Source organism: Boleophthalmus pectinirostris, unplaced genomic scaffold, assembly GCF_026225935.1.
Source record: "Boleophthalmus pectinirostris isolate CB_2022bp ecotype Guang Dong unplaced genomic scaffold, ASM2622593v1 HiC_scaffold_10, whole genome shotgun sequence".
In the NCBI taxonomy this organism is placed as follows: Eukaryota; Metazoa; Chordata; class Actinopteri; order Gobiiformes; family Gobiidae; genus Boleophthalmus; species Boleophthalmus pectinirostris.
In genome coordinates, this window is record NW_026570971.1 from 16,902,619 (window position 1) to 16,922,710 (window position 20,092).

The following is a 20,092-nucleotide window of genomic DNA, read 5'->3' on the forward strand; positions in this document are numbered from 1 at the left end:
GCAAGATGGATACATTTCATGGCATACTGTGGAATATTCTAGCCAAAGCAATAAGATTATCACAGAGACAGGCAGGTGGCGGACCCTCCCCATGAAAGCTACACAGTGCACCTTTAACATTTGTTGGACAGGTGCATGATGCGTGGTGAGCTATAGCTGTGCTGAGGTAAGGGACGGACATTTTCCAGTAGTGCTTGACTTGCCCACTTTATACAGCCAGCCAGTTATCCCTCTTAATTATCTATTGACAAGAATGAATTGATGTTTTTGGAGAGCTGATGGGATAATCTGGAAAGTTGGCTGCAGTTATGCTCCTTGGCTGCGCTCACTCTGTCTGTGTCCCACTGATCTCCACTGTTGCATTGCATTCTTGAGCTAAATAAATTCTAATTTATTATGGCTATATTATTTTTTCACTTTTTTTTTTTTTAAAGAAATTACACATTTTGTATACTTTGCATTTTTTTTTATTCTACAGTTTATTTAGACTATTATTATTATTATTATTATTATTATTATTATTATTATTATTACTAGACTATTATTATTATTACATTATTTTAATGCTGGTCAATGTTAATTTTCAACAGAGAGAATGATGGCGGTATCCAATTACAATCCACCACTTTTTTGAACAAATGAAAGGTAGATTTAATTTTCTGCTCCTCTTCAGTTACAGCCTGGCAACTCATTTTTTATTGCTCCTTGGTGACAGCGCTGGCTCTGAACCAAGACGACACACGGCGCAGTGGAGCTGGAGAGTGGACTGACACTGATTGTGCCTCTTCTCATTAAACCCACCTGACCCTAGTGTTGGGACATCATTAGTTCTCCTTCTAATCATCACACTGCACCAATTACATTCTGTTTGTCCCCATTTGCATTTTACAAGATTTCCCTGAACAATCAAAAACGGATTGGCAAAAAAGAAATTGGAACAACATATCAACGCAGCTTAAACAAACAGTGAGACTGAGATGCCATATATAATTTATTTAAAATGTATTGTCTTTCTAAATGTAAACATCTTTCTCCAGAAGAGGAAGAAGCTGAAGTGGCTGATGGTTCTGCTACTGTGATGCTGCTGTACCCTGCAATATACATAAGGTAAGAGATTGTATTTAAAGTTGATTTAAAAATGCATTGTATAACTTTTCTGGTGGAGGGTCCATCACAGTGTGGTATTAATCCTTTCTATCTTCATGGAGACCAAACCAGATCAAGTTGCAGGTCAGATCTGTGAAGAGGCAACCCCGCTCACAGTCAGAATGCCAATTTTTCTAGGTATTTTTGAGCTATAAAACCACTTATAACTGAATACATGTAAAGAAGAGCTGTTTAATGTCATACTATGGAACATTCTAGGCAAGCAGGTGACGGACCCTCAACCAAAAAGTTACACAGTCCACATTTAAGACATCTCAAATCTCCAGAATGTACATTAAGCATTCAATCAGCACAAATGCCCAGCTAAATTTGGTAAATGGCAGAAACAGGGACTTGGAGGAAGCGAGACACTAAAAATAATCATACTTTATAAAATCTCACTGCAGCGCCGTTCGCTCCATTTTCACAAAGCACAAGAAGCAAATGAAGCCATCTATAAGTGTGCACTTCAGGGAGAGTGCACAAGGGCGAATTCACCATCTGTATTCTGGGTGACAGAGCCAGTGTGCCAGGCCAGGGTGCTTCTCTCCCAGATGAGGTCTACATACGTCATTATAACCTTTACTATATAGAATACTTTCCCCTTTATCCAATCACAAATCAGAAAAAAAGTTGTTTACATCTTGTATGATGCAAGGATTCTGTGAAAAAGGCAATTTATGTTTTGATATTGCTTAAATGATTGAGACTTCAAATTCTCTTAGCTTTTCCATTTACACAATAATTAACCATGTTTGTGATATAGGCCACATAGCATACATATACATAATAGAGAGCAGCCCTGATAATGTAGGCGCTATCATATGCAGTAAATCCCACCTATTAACCCTCAAAAAGTCTGGATTTCAGCCATGAACTCATTGCGTGACTGGTATGTATTTTCTTCAGTATTATTTCTTGCAAAAATAGTCTGGTTTATTAACTACAAACACATTTCTTGTCACTCACTGTAAATGTAAAAATGACACTGAGCAGACTGATTCACAACATACACTGAACGAACCATGCTTTAGAATTGCAATTACGTTTGGAGGAAATTAATCATAGGAGAACAACGTGATAAGAAGTGCTAACAGGTTATTACTGCCTGCTGAGCTCACACCATCAGCTGGGAGCAGAGTGCATTCTGGAGTCACATTTCACATTAAGGCACTTTTAAATGGCCTAATTTGAGGTCGGACTTTGGTGTAACTTAATTTGACAAGATTAATTATACAATTAAATCCAAACTTCTATCAATTATGTGGAGGAATGCTGGCGGCCCGCTCAGGTCGACCCTTCACCTTTACTGAGGCATGCACCTGATAAGCATAATTTCAATACACGCTCACAAAATTGTGGTCCATTTTGTTTCCTTGTCAGCTCGCTAAATCACAGCTCTAATTGTTCAGACTTAGTGACTCTGCCCTTGACATGAACCAGCAAAATGTGCTGCTGTTAACTGCCACATAAGAGATGTGCAATGGCCCTTCTCAGATTGACAAGACAATCCAGTGAAACAAAACACTTAACTGTGTCAATTGATTGTCTAATTGAAATTGGCAGGCCTGCCACTTCAGTCTCATTGATTTATCATGTGTGACGAGAGAGCACCTCATCACACAATATGGCCTTCTTCTGCTAATTGGTTCTGTTACCTGTTTGTGATCAGTGAACAGTGTTTGTCTAAAACTGTGAGCTTATCAAACTACAGAGGATACCTAAAATGCCCAAAAAAATGATACTAAAAAATGAGATGAGCAGACCAGCAGAGGGCAGCAGACTGCAGTGCTATTGTACTCGGCACCATAGAACACAGGGCTACTCAAACAGACCTGAATCAAACTAAAAAAAAAACAAAAACAGTCTACTATAGTGTAGAGTTGGTTTTACATAATAATAACCCCTCTCTGAAGAAGGAAAGGGCGGTGTATTGCTAAAAAATTCCTCTGCCTTGAGGGTTCTGAGCTAAGATACTTTTTATGTCAAGGCTTTAAGCCTAAGCAGCGGGATAGAGTTAGACAGAGCAGGTGAGCTCATCGCCTGTGACAAGCAGCCATTATCAGCTCCGTTTGTGGAGTGCAGGAGAAGGGCCACCAGGGAGGGCTGTAAAACCTTTTTCAGAAGCTTTAAAAATCCCACTTTTTAGCCGTGCTCTCTCTCAATCCTCGGCCTGTCATCATTTAACCGGGCCCCTCTCTCTCCTGACACGAGGGGAAAGTGGGGTGTGATCCACTTGACCTTAATCTGCCCAGTAGTGAGTTTCAGCGAGATGACATGCAACCTCAGAGCTAAAGGCCAATTGTTTCTTGTGCCTCCTCTGAGAGCCCATTTACAGCCTCTGGGGTCTTTTACGGGCCCCGACAACTGTTTCAGGCTGCACTGCATTGTTTTTGATGCACTCGGTTGGAGGGGGATTGAATAACAATAGTAGGCACACCACCTTACCCAATTCATTTTTTTGTTCAGTCAATCCATTTTAACAACAGAATTTGGCTCATGCTTTATTCTCACTAAATTGGAGCCGTTAGCAGTAGCATCAATGTCACAACTGTATAATTATGAAACAATTCAACGGTAATCCCACTTGGCAAACTTACCTCCTCATTTTTCATCTTGCAAAGATTTTGCTCAAAACTTCCAGTGGTTTTGCTAACAGATGGAGAACTCATAAGAATAGCAAAGTAATCATGAATATATAAGTCTATAAAGGCAGAAAAAATTACCCACAAGTCTTGCCATGCCAATGCGAATCATGAATTAATAATTTGGACTGAAGTTATTAAGTTATTTGTTAACAGTAAATATTCTGTGCATGTCCCCGGGAGCATGGCTTTTCAATAATTCTGAATTTTTAATCTTTAATGTTTAGCTCCGTTCTGGAAACAATGGTGCTTAGCTGTAATTGATTCTCGGGGCGCTGAGTGAGTATGATGGTTGTGTCGGGGTAGAGCCTGATCCTCTTGGCCCTGGGTGATGGAGAGAGAGCCAGGGTGCAACACAGGCAAGGTTACATGTGCTTACACACAAACTGAATAACAATTGTAGATAGTTTTCAGATTGTTTTGAAGGACAGTTGACTATGATGAACTGATTTCTGTGTGGCGGTTCTATCGTGGGTACTCCTATTTGACCTGTTACCCATTCTACAACTACACAAGCAAGGTACTCCTGTTTAAGTTCCTGTTTCAACACATAAGGAAGCACATGCAGTTCGTACTATTTCTCCTGTAAGTCTTCTTATTGGTTTTCTCAGAGAACTGGAAATGTCCCTATGGTCACAATCTCCAAAATATGCCTTCTTGATGCAGCTTGGCATTGTCTTTTATTGAGAGCAAATCCATTTAGCAGATACAGTCTATGAAGCCAATTTAACTCAAAATATCACTAAATATAGGTTATTTTCCCTTTCCCTCACAAAATGTAACATATTAATAGACATTCTCCATATAGCACACATTCTCCATTATGTTTGTAAATAATTCTCTTATACCCATAGACTATATAAAGAATTGGACTAAGGGATGTGACATCACCCATAGTGTTTGTCTACAAGTGAGGCTCATAGGGCTAGCGAATTTGGAACCAGGTCCATATTAGGAATAGGAATTTATTTTCTGAAAAAAAACAAAAAAACAGCAAAATAAAAACTCTAGGATCATGTAGAGCGAGTTAATTTTAAGACCAAAATGACACGGCTCACAGCAGCAGCTACAGTGAGAGAGGTGACAATATTTCACTGTAAAGTGTAGTGCTGGGTATCATTAAGAAGAATATGATACATATCTCGATACAGTGCACGTTCAATTTGATACGATATGTTTCAAATCGGTTCAATACAGTTCAGTAAAAAATAAAGGCTAAATCATGGCTGTGATACTAAAAGTCTTTGTTAAACCACTTCTTGTGCAAAGTTCATATGAAAAACTCATTTTAACACACATTTTAATGACTAATCTGGACCAAAACAGTGAACATGTCAAATGTGTTGCATAAACGAGTTTCCTTCCACAAACAAGCAACAAAACTGTAGTGCTGTAACAAAATAATTTAGTAAAAGATACCAAAAACTACTCTTGGCAATATATCGATACAGCAGCGCATGATATCGATACTATATCATCACATTAAACGATACGAAATACTGATATTTTTATATTTTTGCACACCCCTAGTGAAGTGAATTGGAGTCAATAGAGCTGGAAGCGATTTATACAGTCTATACTTATACCCCAACCACACACAATACACAGAGTGCCTTCCTCTGCTTTTTAATTTGCTATAAAATAGTTTATGTACTGTGTGAGATTAACATTATATTTTTATTCTCTTCAGTGAAAAACAATGATTACTCAACTATAGTAGAGAAAAAGTACATTGCACCAAACGTATAACGGTGTATGCCCATCTTTAAATGATCAGGTTTGTCAGTTGTGGTGGTAGACATGTCTATTGCCCTGTTTGCTCAGAGGCTGTATATAGTGCACACTCACAGAGCAGCCAGCGTAGGACGGGGGCCTGGCCACAGCTGCTCGCCCCTGCCTCGGGACGAATTGCTTCCATTTGGCCTGTCACTTTTGGCCACTGTGGCTTTTCTCATTTGTCAGAGAGTGGGGGCGATCCTCGGGCTCCTCTGGGCTAATCTGCAGCTGCGGGGTACATACAGCTCTGCTCCTCTCTCCTCTGACAGACGCACACTGAGCTACACGTGAGGCGCTTTACTTTCCGTTAAGTCAGACAGCAGGGAGCATGTCACCATTAACAAGGTCAATTATATGGGACGCCACATTGAATCGCTATTGGATATGTAGTTATTTATTTGAATTAGGACATTGCATATTAATCAATGTGTCAACATGCAGCAGAAACATAAAAATGCCAGAATTAGCAAAATTTCGCATTAAAAGATTATTACACAGATTATTGTGTCAATCCATCTGCCGATATATTTGATCACCCGATACTAGGGCTGAGACTGTGGAAAATAAACAGTTTCAAACAACAATGCCAAAACTGATCCAAATGTGTTTTTTGTAACTGTTATTTATCATTTAAAGTAACTACGAAACAGCTTTGTAAAATAAGTTAATAAATACCAGAAGGTGATATCAGCTGAACCAATATCATGGAACCCATATCCGATCCAGCATCTTTTTCAGTATCGGCGCCAGTATCCAATACTAGTATCATATCATTGCATTCCTAATTATTACATCACAAAGGCTACAATGTATTTAACAAAAATACATTACTTATTGTATCAGAATTTGGTAATCCTGAGGTTTACAGCTCTAAATGTATGACTAGAATGTACTAGTACTGTATGGCATTATTGGTTTGGTTTAGTTGTCCATATCTAAGTCTCCTCTCAAATCTTAATGTTCCTAGGCATCTTTATGGCTGCATTCACACAGGCACACACACCACATCAAAACTGGGACAAAACCCAGAGGTAAATCTAGATTAGATCAGGACTAAACCTGAATTAGACCAGAACTAGAAGTAAGAAAGTGGGGTGGTGGAGTGTGCATTAGTGTTCGAGGTGGACGAAGGGGCCAGTGATGCGCCACTGAATGTGGAGTCAATGAGCAATGAACTGTAAAATGCTTTGGGTGTCTTAAAGGTGCTATATAAATGCAATTATTAATGAATTAATTAACTAAACTTGGGCTACAACACAACCAAAATGAATCTATAAGGAATAAACCAGGACAAGTAAACACTGAATGCTGATTTTAATTCATAAATCTAATATAATTATAATCATAATACTTGTCAAACATATTGCTATTTCATTTTTCTCCCAAATCATGCAGCCCTCAAGAAAGCAATGTCTTTCTATGACAACAGAGTAGGCTAACTTACTGTGGAAAGATAGGCTTTTGTTTCTATTATGAACATGTCACTCAACACTTTACTTGTGATCGCTCTCAGTCAATAAGCGTGAGTTAGACAAAACACATCAAGGAAAATACATGCATCTGAATTGTATTTATGTGCTGATGTACAGAGTTGTTTTGACATGCAATTTCACATCAATTACACAAAAACAATTATGCTTCACACGGCACGCAGTAACAAAGTAAAAGTGCGGAGCTGTCATGGAGTCCAATTGAAAAGTGACACAAGCAGAGTTTTGAGGTACAGACTTTCCCACTGTGAGTGTACCTTCAGATTGATGGCTTCCGGGTGGCTGCTGAAACACCTTAATAAAACAAAAAAAGTCCATTACCTGTTTGTTTCTATGTATATGTCATTTTTCTGCCTGGAATGTTCCACAGTATGACATTAAACAGTTGTACCCTACATTTATTAAATCACAGCTGGTTTTATAGCTCAAAAACACCTAGAAAAAACAGTATTCTGCCTCACCACAAGTCTGACCTGTAATTTGGTCTGGTCTGGTCTCCATGAGGATAAAAAGGTTTAATACCATCCTGTGAAACATTCTAGACCAGAGGTGTCAAACTCAAATTAACAGAGGGCCAAAATTAAAAAGTGGGACTAAGTTGTGGGCCAAAATAAATATTTATTGAACAATTTCAACAACATCTGCATGTTTTCTCTTCTTTTGTGATATGTAATGTTAAACCTTTTCTGAAATGTTTAATGATAGTTTTGGTTAAACAGTTAATCCAGAACAAGCATAATATAAAATAATAACAAATGTTTAAATAAATTATGTCTGTATCTGTAGCCAGAGAACCAGCTCTAATACATATTTGATATGATTTCACAGGTCAAATTTGGTCCCCTGGCCTGAGTTTGACATGTCTGTTCTAGACAAAGCAAAAAACAAAGACAAAGATTACACAATGCACCTTTAAAGGTCCTATGTCTATTTACTCTTATGAGCTTTAAGTCATGATATAATGTTTTTAACTCCTCAAAAACATATCTTGAGTTGTGTTTGGTTTCATTTACATATGTTTGAGGAACCCTGTGTCATTAGTCTGTCTACGTTCCCAAAACTCAAAATGCTCTGTTCTACCTTCTGATGTCATGAAGAGGTAGTTTTCAAGTTAACGGCTACCTTTTACCTCTAATTCAGTAGAGATTATCAATTTCAGGGCTGAAATTATCCAAATGATTCTAGTTAAGGTGTATATGTTTCCTGAAAAAAGAACTCAACATATTAACATTAGAACTCAACATTATAACATAGATGGGAAAATGGCATAAAACAGGCTCTTTAAACCTTTTCTATCCTAGAGCAAATTATAGTTTCATGTAACTTACAATCTAGTTCACTTTGCCATACCCATAGATCAAAACCTCATCTTTAATTTACAAATCAATGTGAAGCATATTACAGAAAACATGAGTGGAAAGCTGGCCATAACTTTTCCAGTCTTCTGACAACTTAAATGCATCTTCAAGTTTAATTATTTCTTAATATTGACACTTCTAATTAAACTGCATAATTGGTGCGACCGAGCTCAGTGGCAATCATCTCACCGGCCACTGAAAAATTCATATCAAAATAATTAATGAATACTAGCGCTTTTAATTGCAGTGTAGCCGTAGCCATAATTGCTGCAGCATCCTCCTTGAAATGACATGATGACAAATACAAGTGTCATGTCAACGCTTTCCCTTCCTCATCTACACCTCAATCACAGCTAATCCGTTCACCTCAGACACACAGACAAATTAAAGTTGCGTTTCATTTTCCCCCTTCATTAATACATCGCGTTTCCAAGGTTACAATCATTTAGAGACAAACACAAGGAAGAGCGTGCTTTGATATTTAGAGACTTCCACCGAGCAGGAGCTTACACACGGAAAACAAATCAGTGAGCAGAGCTAATCCTCCGACTCCTGAGTCTTCTGCCTTTATCGCAAAACAAAAGGATTCATCAAAGCGGTTATATGTGTACGTTTTTATTTTGCATGCCTGAAAATGAACTATAATTAATGAATGCATATCAAAGGTTAGATTACATATTTAACTAAAGGTCATATATTACACAAAATTGATTCTTGTAATCTTTTTTTGTTTTGTTTCAATCACGTTTCAGTAATCCTTTATTATTATTATTAGTCTGTTTACATCTCCAAAACTCAAAATGGTCTGTTCCACCTTGTGATGTCATGTAGTGGTAGTTTTAAACTTAACAGCTGCTTTTTTATCTTTAGTTCAGTAGAGATTTCAGGGCTGAAATTATCCAAATGATTTTAGTGAAGGTGAATGGAGTGTATTCTTTTTGGTAGAGGAGTTAAATATGCAGGATTTGTGTGTTAAACATGGGTGAATGAAACAAGAAACAAAACAAAACCCTAGGTATGTTCTTGATGAGAAAATAACACTCCTACATAGATCAGAAAATAGTGCTATATGGGCCCTTTAACTTTTTGATTGTGGTCAGTTGATGTAAAGACAAACTTTTTACTTTGACTTTATTGTATCTTTACTATGATGTTATTGTTTGAAGCATGATAGTTTACCGACTAACTGTGAATCAACTGCATATTTATTTAAGATGAAAATATTGCAATTGGGCAAAGGTCTTATGGAAGTTTACATAATTGATTTTCATAGATTTTTATTTTTTGGGTATCATGCAAAGTGTGTCAAAATGGTGAATTCAAATATCATACACATTTCATCATTTATGTGAAGTGGTTAAAATAATTAGTTTCAGAATATAATCTATTATATAGTTCTGAGTAGTTTTGAAGATTTGTGCCTAAGCATATTTTCAGATCCTAGTATGTGATGAGCAAGAACCAAATTTTCCTTTTAATAATGTTGCATTTTGCCATGAAATATCCAAAAAGTAAATTCACAAATGTTGATGAGTTCTGTTTCTATTATTCATCTAATAACAATCTTAAAACTTTGACAGCTAATGTGCGCATTATGTCATCATGGTAACTGCGAAACACTCCATTAGAGATACATGTAGAACACCCCCAGTATAGTTTCATTGCAAAAGGATCAATAACAACACTGTATATAGATTTCTATGGCAAGAGGCCATTGTTGAGTTTATTCTGTGGCTTGGATGTCATAATGTCACAGCTCACCTGGTTCTTTGAACTCTGTGTGCACATGATTCTGCTCATAACTGCACATAACAGCCAATGTGATCATGAACCGTAAAAAGCACAGAAAGTCATGTTAAGCCCTGCTCCTAGAAGCAGTGGCCATGGAAAATATCACAGACATACAGTAACATACACAAGTGTTACACTCTCAGGTACATAAACTCTTCTCAAGCCACAGAGGACAAGGTGTCCTTTGTAGAAGATCTGCTCAAAGAGAATCAGGAACTAAAAGAGATGCAAAAGGAAGAACGGGAGGAACATCAGGTATACAGGTATATATCAGCTCGTTGGTGAGAGCCCAGTGTGGTCATTGGATGGAACAAGTCAACAGAGAACACAAAAGGTGCTAGAAGCCAAAGAGGCTAAAATCAAACTTCTAAAAAAAAGCAGGCTTTTCATGAAGAGGTGGAGAAAGCCAAGAAAGCTGTGGAGGTATGAAAAGTGAGTATGAAAAAAACTGAAAAAAGACAATTCCCGCCTTAAAGTTATAGTGGTGTCAAGAGAAAAGAGAGCACAGCATCTCCTGGATCTCACTGTGAAATCCCATGAGGTCACTGCTCTGGAACAGAGACTGAAAAAAGAGCAGGAGGAGAAGGAGGCTCTGAAGAAAGTCGTCGACCAGAAGGACCAGGACCAAAGAGCAGAGTGGACTGCCTGAAGAGACAGAGGCACAAGCTGTCAACTGAAGTGGACACACTCAAATCTGCCCTGGAACAAGGGAAAGAGACTCAGACAGACTGGCGGAGCAGGAGATAGAAAACCAGGAGCTGAAGAAAGAAGTGTCTACTCTAGCATCTGCTTTGACAGAGCAGAGGAACATCACCACAGAGGCTAAGAGCAAACTCCAAACCCTGCAGGAGAAGGTCAGGCTGGAGTCTGTAGAGAAAGCACTCAGGTCAACCCTCAGCCAAGAAAAACACAACACTGAAGTCCTCCAATCCACAGAGAAAGAGAAGGCTTTACAGGAGCAGCAGAATCTGACAAAGCAAGAGAAGAACACCAGGGACTAGATGGAGAGCCTCAAGAAGATCCACAAGGAACAACTGTGGATGGCACAGACCACAGAGGCGCAGAAGAGATGACTGTCTCTCTGACCACCTCGGAAGAGAACAACTTTGCTCTAAAGCAAGTGAATAAAGAGCTCCAAAACACTATGGTAATGAAGGAGGAGGTGTGGCAGGAGGTCATCAACAGACTGCAGAAGAAGAGGAGGTAGTTCTACTTCATGGCACGCAATAAACAATCAGTTTCAGCATTTGTGAATTTTGTAAGTTTTCCTTTTAGATATCCAGATTAAAGTACAATTCATCATTAGGGTAAACAAACTGTCTCTTGCTGCCTGGGCCTTGACAGGTGTAAAAGTATGATAAGTACATGTAGGCTACCATCCCACCAAACAAAATAATAATTCAAAAATATGTACACCTGTCATGCACAATTGTTACATAATTGTACTTTAGGTAAAAACAAAATCTTTCTGTTCATCCCTAAAACATGGATTACATTTGATCACAAAACAATGTGATGCTGATATTTTAAACAGCAGTGGTAGTATTTTTACATAATCCAAGTTGGAGCTTGAGGTAGCAATATTACTAATAACCAAGAGATGGTTGTTTCAGAGCAAGATTGATGCCTTTAACATAAATAGACTTATTATTATATTTTAGAAATGTTTTAATAACAGAGAGACAGCTGTCTCTTTGTCAACACTTTAAGTATGCCTCTCTATAATAAACAGACATTTACAGTGAGGATACAGTGGTGGTTTCATTGTTCACCACCAGGGGGACACCAGGCCCACCCACACCCAGAGCATAGAGCATCATATATATATATATATATATATATATATATATATATATATATATATATATATATATATATATATATATATATATATATATATATTTAATTTACATGTTTGCTTTATCTATTGTATACCTTTCCAGAAAAGTTGTATAAAAAGTGAATAAAATAAATACTGTAGCTGTAGGTCTAGTTAATAGTCTGCTGATGTTAGCCATATTATCCTGTACTTGGGTAATACGGTGATGTCGTTTTTGCCATGGCGTACAGCGTGAAGGAGCATGTCAGGTCTTAAATATATTGTTCTTCTCGGCATTGACACAGACAGCACCAGCAGTGAGTGTGCGTCGTCATTAGCGTTCCCCTGCTGAGTGATGTGACAGGCCCTGACACAATGACCTCATTTGACTCAGGTCTGGAGACAAAATGGAGCATGAAGACAGAGAATGGTATGAAAGCAACAATATGATTTCTGGTAGGCTATTTGAGCAAAAGTAGACCAGCTAATTCTTGCATATCAAGCATGTTTACAAACAACATTTTCTCCTCTGCTAAAATCTTCAGTGAAAAGCTTTGCCTGGAGAAATTGGCTGGAGGTGCTGGGGCCAATGATGAGCTCTCCGACTAGCCTCTTTCGCATGCAAATCATATCTGAAATTCTCATTAGCATAAATGCATGAGCAACTTTAAATGCTTTTAATTTTCAATCTCGCCAAGCAGAGGAGTAATTTGTCACTGTCAGGATGGGAGACTAAAAAGGGGGGGACCAGAGGGAGCCAAGGACTGCACGCTAAACTGAAATCACAGAAAATTTCTGATTAACTAATTGACTGATGTACGGTTCAGTCGAGTTGCCTTGAAGGTGTAAATAATTCTGGGTTTATTCAAATGGCAAGAAATGAGGGAATGCGGGTGGATATAGAAAAGCACATTACTTGATGCCTCTCCCCGGGCCATACTTTTCTCTGGTGATTCTCATTTATAGCACTTTTTTACTCTATAAAGGCGGTGCAAGTTAGTGCATAATCATAGATAATCAACTGGAAATTAAAAGACACTGCCACATTTGCAACATAAAATCTCTGTGCCATTTGACAAGAAAGAGGCTGCTTAGAGCGATTCAGAGGCTTATCACATAAGCTGTTGTGAAGTCATTTCAAATTTTATCTTCTCTCTTTTAAGATTTTAGATCAATTGGCACTCTGCTGAGAAGCCTAAATCACTAGTTCTTTATTTTTGAACAAAGCAGTTCAAAATCAGAGAGTCCTTAATGGGTATGCTTAGCTGTAGGTAAAATGAGACAGATTTAACAAGCTCTGCATTCAAATGACTAAAACCAATTATAGAAACTTAATTATAATTCTCTAAGAACATTCACAATGTGAACAGAAGATTAGCTGCTAGTCTAAACACTAACTACCTGTGCCAGAAACGCTTTTGTCACCATGGTCCATTTTAAACTCTTCTGTTACCAACAAAACTGTATTGTCCTTAAAGCCTAGAACTGAATTTGTATTTCCCGTAGTGATACAAGGGCTAACAGGTCAGATTTGTGGAGAGGGGAGCCTGTAAGAATGCATATTTTTAAGGTATTTTTGAACAGTAAAAAGGGGACACATTATATGAAATTGTCTTTTTTTTACTTTAATTGATGTTAGTCTATGGTGTTCCAGTGATTTACCCAACTACTGACAATGTCAAACTTAAAATGCTGCATATTTGATAAAACTTAACATCACTGTGGATTTGTTTTTTGTTTTTTTCTTTGACCTTCTTTCTCTCATTTTCTCATTTTCTGCTTATCTATTAGCTATTCCCTCCCCATCCCTCTGAAAATTAGCAAAAACTTCCACATTTCTGGTGGAATGTAGAAATGTAGTTCGATTATGATTATTTGTGGGAAAAAAATGTGTCAACCATTTGATTATGTAAAACAATTGGAGTAGGACATTATAAGTTTATGTAATTTTTAAAAAACTTCATCCTACTTCTTTTGAGCACCAGGTCCCAATATGTACATGTACATATCTTTGTTTTGCTTTTGTTGTTGATTTATGTTGTTGATTTTGTTTTACCTTGCTGAAACAAATAAAATAAAAAATAAAAAAAATCATCAGAATCAGAATATCATAATAAAAATAAAAAAGTGATATTTATTTTTATTTTGGTTCATATTGCCCACTCTCACATTAGGCTTCTAAATTCGTTTGACCTCAACCCGCAGAACTGCCCCTTATGCCCTCAAAAAAAAAAAAAAAAAAAAAAAAAAAAAAAAACAAAAAAAACAAAAAAAACAGCGTGGCTATGTGTGTCACTTTGAGAGGTTAATTTTTATATCGATCACATACTGCCCCCCAGTGGCCAATCACTCAATTACAAGTGGGGGAGACAAAACGTCACACGGGATCTTTAACTTGAATGTTTGTTAATCAATAGACTTGTTCATAAAGGTCAATAAAAATGTAAATATATATATATAAATATATATAAATACTGGTAATGATTAGTAATGGCTAAGATTACAACATTATAGGTACATCTCATCTTTAATAACTGCTTCATTATTTTGTCACTCTCTCTAGCTCTGCCAAGCCAACATTGCAAATTTACTATTACCAGTGGAATGAAGTCGGGCTTAAACGCTGAATGTAAGCCTGTGTAATTCTTTTTACAAAAAAAAAAAAAGAAAGAAAAAAGAAAAAATGCCCTAAAAATGATGTAATATTCCTGTTTGACCAGGAGGTGGCAGTCTGACTAAACCAATGAGAGAGGCTATGTTCAGTGGTAAACAGAAACCAGACATTTTCTTTCAAAGACAAATGTTTTATTCGAAGCACTTAATTTGGACATATCCAAAGTTATTTCGTCAGGCCACTTCAAATGTCATCAACAAAAGTGTCGACCTCAAACATGTCCATCACAGCAGCATATCAAAAGCTCCACGCTCCATAGAAAAGTAACAAAATACAGACTGTGTAGCCAGCAAGTTACCAAATGTTACACCACATCAACGACGCCTGTCACACTGTCCATACAAACTCTATCAAAAGCATTTAGCCACGTGTCCCCCACAGCACTGCAAGGATTAGTGCAGCTAAAAATGGACATTGTATAAACATCATTCAAAGTGAAGGTGGCCATGATGTAACAAAATCACATTTATTTGTGTCTTTAAAGTTTATAACCAAAGATGAAGCCTCGTAGCAATTTTCGACAGCCAGAAAAAGCCTTTGTCTTGACTTTTAACCTCTTTTCTTTTTTGGCAACAATCTGGGTAAGTTGGGGAATTGGGAATACAAAAAATGGCATTTAATAAAAGGAGTCCATATTGTAAATTTATTCTGACAAAACTTATATAATAGTAATTGTAATAGTAATAGTAAGTTATTAGCACTGTTTAACTCTTTGGCACATTTTTTTTTCATTTATAGCCTAATATAGGACATATTAAGAATTCACATTAGTGCTATCCAAACTTGTGCTTAAAATTTTGTTACCCCTAGGTACAAAACCAGATATTAAATTAGTACATTTAAAAACTTGACCTAAGGGCCAGTGAAGTAGGTATATTTGTATAAAAGTAGGCTAACCATAACATACTGGTTATTCTACATGTAGATGCCAGGATGTTGAAGTAGCTAGTATATAGAGGCTTTTACTTGGGCATGACTAAGCATGCTATTTTTAACTTAAACAATCTAAAAATAAAGAACATAATGACGGGACAACAAAAGTGCTTCTGTTAAACCCTAGAAAATCTTATTAACCTTGTACAAGACTTCACTAGTTCCCATTTTGATTAACAGCAAAGCTTACTTGAAGCTAATGCCATTTCATTTGCATATCACCTTTTCTCATTCAGATTGCACATTCAATATCCATCTTTTTTTCCCCCATACTCTCTTTCAAAACATAAGGGTGTTTAGATACCATGATGGACAGTACAACATTACAAAGACTCATGAGATTAGACACCCACCAACTGTAACCTTCATATTGTCAAGTCATATCTACAGTTTCAGATCAAATACTGTTGCTTCCATTCAAAACAAAGTTTTAAGGCTTCACCCATAGATGCATTAAGTTCCCATGCAAAAGTTCACATTGCAAGCAGCCATCAATACATTGAGACACAGTGGACATTTACAAGTCTATATAATGTGTTTTGCTTATTGAATTTTGGCTAAAGCACACCCTTAAGTGTTATTCTGGACCTGACCATTATGTAACTTTCTCAGTCTTTTCAGGCAAAGTAAGAACAAAAGGGAACAGCACGCCCCGAGCCTCCACTGGCGCCTTGAGCATCTCCTCCACAAATAGGCATTCTCCTCCTCCACCACAAACTGCAGAGTCTGGCTCTTGTTCACGCAGTAGATACAGTTCCCAATGACAGCGCATCTGAAGGGCAAAAGACTCCCTATTTTCTGTGAAGCGCAGTCGTGCCACATTTTCACTATGGTGTTATACTTGAACACATTGATCCCTTGCTCGCGGTTCACATCAAATCTGTAGATGAAGCTTTTCAGAGCCACCATGTCGCTTGACTTCTTCCTGCTGTTGTTGTAGGGACACTCTTGCCACTCATCTCTCTTTGGATCGTATTTCAGAAGCCGGTAGAACAGAGAGCCTCCAGATACATACAACTCTCCACTGCAGGTTGTGGCTTCGTGGGCAACTGCGAACGCTCCTTTAGGGAGAGGAGCTACTGTGGTCCATCTGTCCATACGGGGGTCATACTTCTCCACAGTGAACAGACATTCTCCTCCAATGGCATACAAGTAACCGTCCATAGACACGAGCTTTAGCTGCGCCCGGGCCTGGATCAGAGGCCGCACCTCAGCCCAGCGGTTGGTGATCGGGTTGTAACAGAATACTTTATCAGACACTTTACCTTTTTCTCCATTACCCTTGATCCCCCCGGCCACGAATAAGTAATTAAACATAGTGCAGATCCCACAGCCCTTAGTGTTGAGATCATCTGGCATCGAAGTCAAGGCTGTCCAGTCGTTTACCGTTTCATTGTAGTAGTAAATCATATGGTTGTCCTCCAGTGACCCCACCGACAATGGACTCTGTGGACGACTTCCACAGCGGCTTGGCGGTCTGCTCCCAACGCGATCAAAAACATCATTGACTTCCGCCACCATCAGCACCTGCTTCCCCTCCATTCTCTTCTTCAAAACCAGGTCCCTCTCAGATCCCGTGAGACGCCCGTACACAGAGGGGTCTTTGAGTATTTGAAGGAAATTATCACTCATGAACCCATACGCAGTCTCTTTCAGCTCACTTAGGCGTTGCTTTTTGGCGATTGTAAGTATCTCGTAGCAGTTCTCTGCCGTGATTTGTTCAGACATGCAATCCATAGCTGCCTGGACGGCACAGGGGATCTGCAAAATCTTAGCCCCGGTGATAACATCCACGACATTATCTTTGCTAACATTCATATGAGCTGTGTAAACATAATCTATTAATGTGGACATGGTCTTGTAGCTGACCCCTTTCACTTTGAGGATGTTGCGTGACAGGCGAGCTTTGAAATAGTCACTTTTCTCAGCCAGGACAGACTTGTGTGCGTTGATTGTCTGTCCGCCAACTTCAATGACTAAATCTGGCTCCTCTTTTTTCGACAAGCTTTTTTCTGCTTCCTGGCCACTGTCCTTGAAAGTGTCTGTTTCCTGGACAGTTTGGCCGGAGTTGTGCATTGAAGAATCTGCATGGTAAGACACTTTAGCTCTGGCGCCATTGTGGCTTTCACTAGCAGTGCAGTTCTGGTGCATGCTAGAGAAATGGTTGGGCAGAGCGGTTTCAATGTGGGCACTTGTTTCTGTTGACGTTGAGGTATATGATCCGTTATTTTTGTTTTGTGCCGTGTGATTATTATCTATCAACCTCCCATCCAGTAAATATTCCTTTTCGACCACAGGTGGCGGGCTGATCTCCCCGTCATCTTGAAGAAAATTGTGGATACAGTTTGCACCCAGCTTCCCATCTTTCAGATCAGCAGGCGTTGCGAGGTCAGAGGTCGCTGCATGGAGTGTGGCATCGGTCTCCACGGTGACGGCCCCTCCTCCCTGCACGCAGTCCTCGCTCATGTTACACTAGTTGGACGCTTCACAGATCATGCTGAGTGGACATAGTCTGCCAGCTGGAGTGATTTCTGCCTTCTCTCTGCACCTAAATGAAACAAAGAATCAATAGAAAATAAATAAATAAAAAATCCCATAAAAACATCAAGAGACTATTTAATCTCTACTTCTCTTAGATCCAGCTGTTTAAAAAGGAGGACAGACAAACAAGGAGTCCAGTACTGTCCTATAAATGCAGGATATTACATCAAACACATTTAACCTTGTAACTGATTTTAATCCATGAAGCCATACTCTGAATATTTGTGGATGTGGACACTTGCAAAAGCGCATGCGCAAAGGGTGTTGCGCTGATGGAGGAATTAATACAAAAAAATCACTGTGAATAGATGTTTGCATTTAATATTAAACTTGTCTGTAAAGGCAGTTTACAGTTTAATGCCCAATAGTTTCCAAATACTGTATTTACGAGTAATTTGTGTCGTTTAACCATTCCATCAACGATAGTAATTTGACGTGACCTACCTGCGTTTTCCCGCTGCGAATAAACAGCTCGGCACCCAGTTTCTTTCTCTGCTCGTCCCTCCACAAAGCTCAGTTACGTAAGGGCAGTTGCCATCATAATGGACGAAGCAACTCGCCGATGCATTCTTAGATTAATTCAACAAAAACGCAGCCGACGTGTCTCCCACTTTGCTCCTGCCGCGTATCGAATTGTTCATGTGCGTCTTGAGTGAAATCGCCCAGGCTCTGTGGAGAAGGCGAGGCAGAATGACGATCCTCCAGTCAGTCCAGGTCGCACCTCCTTTAGATCAGCCCAGTCGGAGCTCTGCCAAGTCTCCTCACTCGGCTTCACAGTCGTAGGAGAGCCGCTGTTCCCATCCTGTCTCTCCTCTTGCTATCAGGAGACGGAGCTGTCCAGCACTGACGGGCGGGCGTTTACTAGCATCATCAGGACTGGGCTTTTAGTCGTGTGGGTGTGTTTTTTTTTTTTTTTTCCCTTTACAGTAGACTACAGTGAGGCGGTTTTAATATTGATCTAAACCACGCCCCCTCCTTGGTATTAACCCTACACTTAACACGAGGCTCCATCTGTCCATCTGTACGCGCGCTGGATGAGACGCATTCCTTTACGCATCCCCCCGGTCTGGGATAACGATTGGTACAGACTACAAGAATAAATTACTGTTAATATACTGTCAAATGTAACAGGGAGGAGTTGTCGATATTTAAGTAGGTCAAATAAAATAAATGCGCACTAAAATCAACACATGTACAAGCATATGCAATGTAAATGTATACATGCATTACCATTAACTTGTAGGACTACTTATTTTACTTTGGTAAAGTAAAATAAGTAGTCCAAAATAATATTTGGTGCAGTTTGGGAGTTCCCAATGTGCATAACAATACTGCAATAATAGAGAGAGCATGGCCTGCGCAGCATCAAAATTCCAGTCATCAGAAACTGTGTATTTTTTTACTGTTCAAAGTGTTCATTGCTCCCTTTTCAAAGAGCATAGGTCTACAACTGCCCTTTAGAAATATAAAAATAGAGAGGCGCCACCACCCGGTCCATATACATCTATCAACCCACTGAGATTAAAGGGCATTCAGCTGGGAGGTTTAAATGACAGATATTCTGAGTACAAAGCTATGCTCATGATCCATACACATGCAAAATGAGGGTCTCCATGGAAACCTCAGGAACAGAGTGAAAACAAAGCTAAATGTACAAGTAATGATACAGCATCCACCCATACACACTGATAAACGACCTTGTAATTTATGTAGTTTAAGTCAGAAGCATTACATCATTAGAGTAATGCTGCCACAATTGGAGCAGATATCATAAGGGATTTCCCACCACACTGCATCTATAACCAAACAGAGTGTAGCTGATGGTGGTTGTGCAACAGTAAATGTAGGCGTAAGAGAGAGAAAGTCTTGACCCATTCTAGACGTAGTGGGAGAGAAGAAATCCAGGAAGAGTGGTATCA

The 20,092-nt window shown here is 38.7% G+C and overlaps 1 protein-coding gene across 1 annotated transcript; it reads right to left on the reverse strand.

The window, feature by feature from the left end:
* Positions 1-14,808: 14,808 nt before the first annotated feature.
* Positions 14,809-19,322, reverse strand: LOC110155482 (kelch repeat and BTB domain-containing protein 11). Its single transcript, XM_020919588.2, is given in 3 exon segments — positions 14,809-16,322; positions 16,325-18,180; positions 18,618-19,322. Coding segments are annotated over 2 exon segments (1,869 nt in total). The 5' UTR covers positions 18,099-18,180; positions 18,618-19,322; the 3' UTR covers positions 14,809-16,227.
* Positions 19,323-20,092: the final 770 nt, after the last annotated feature.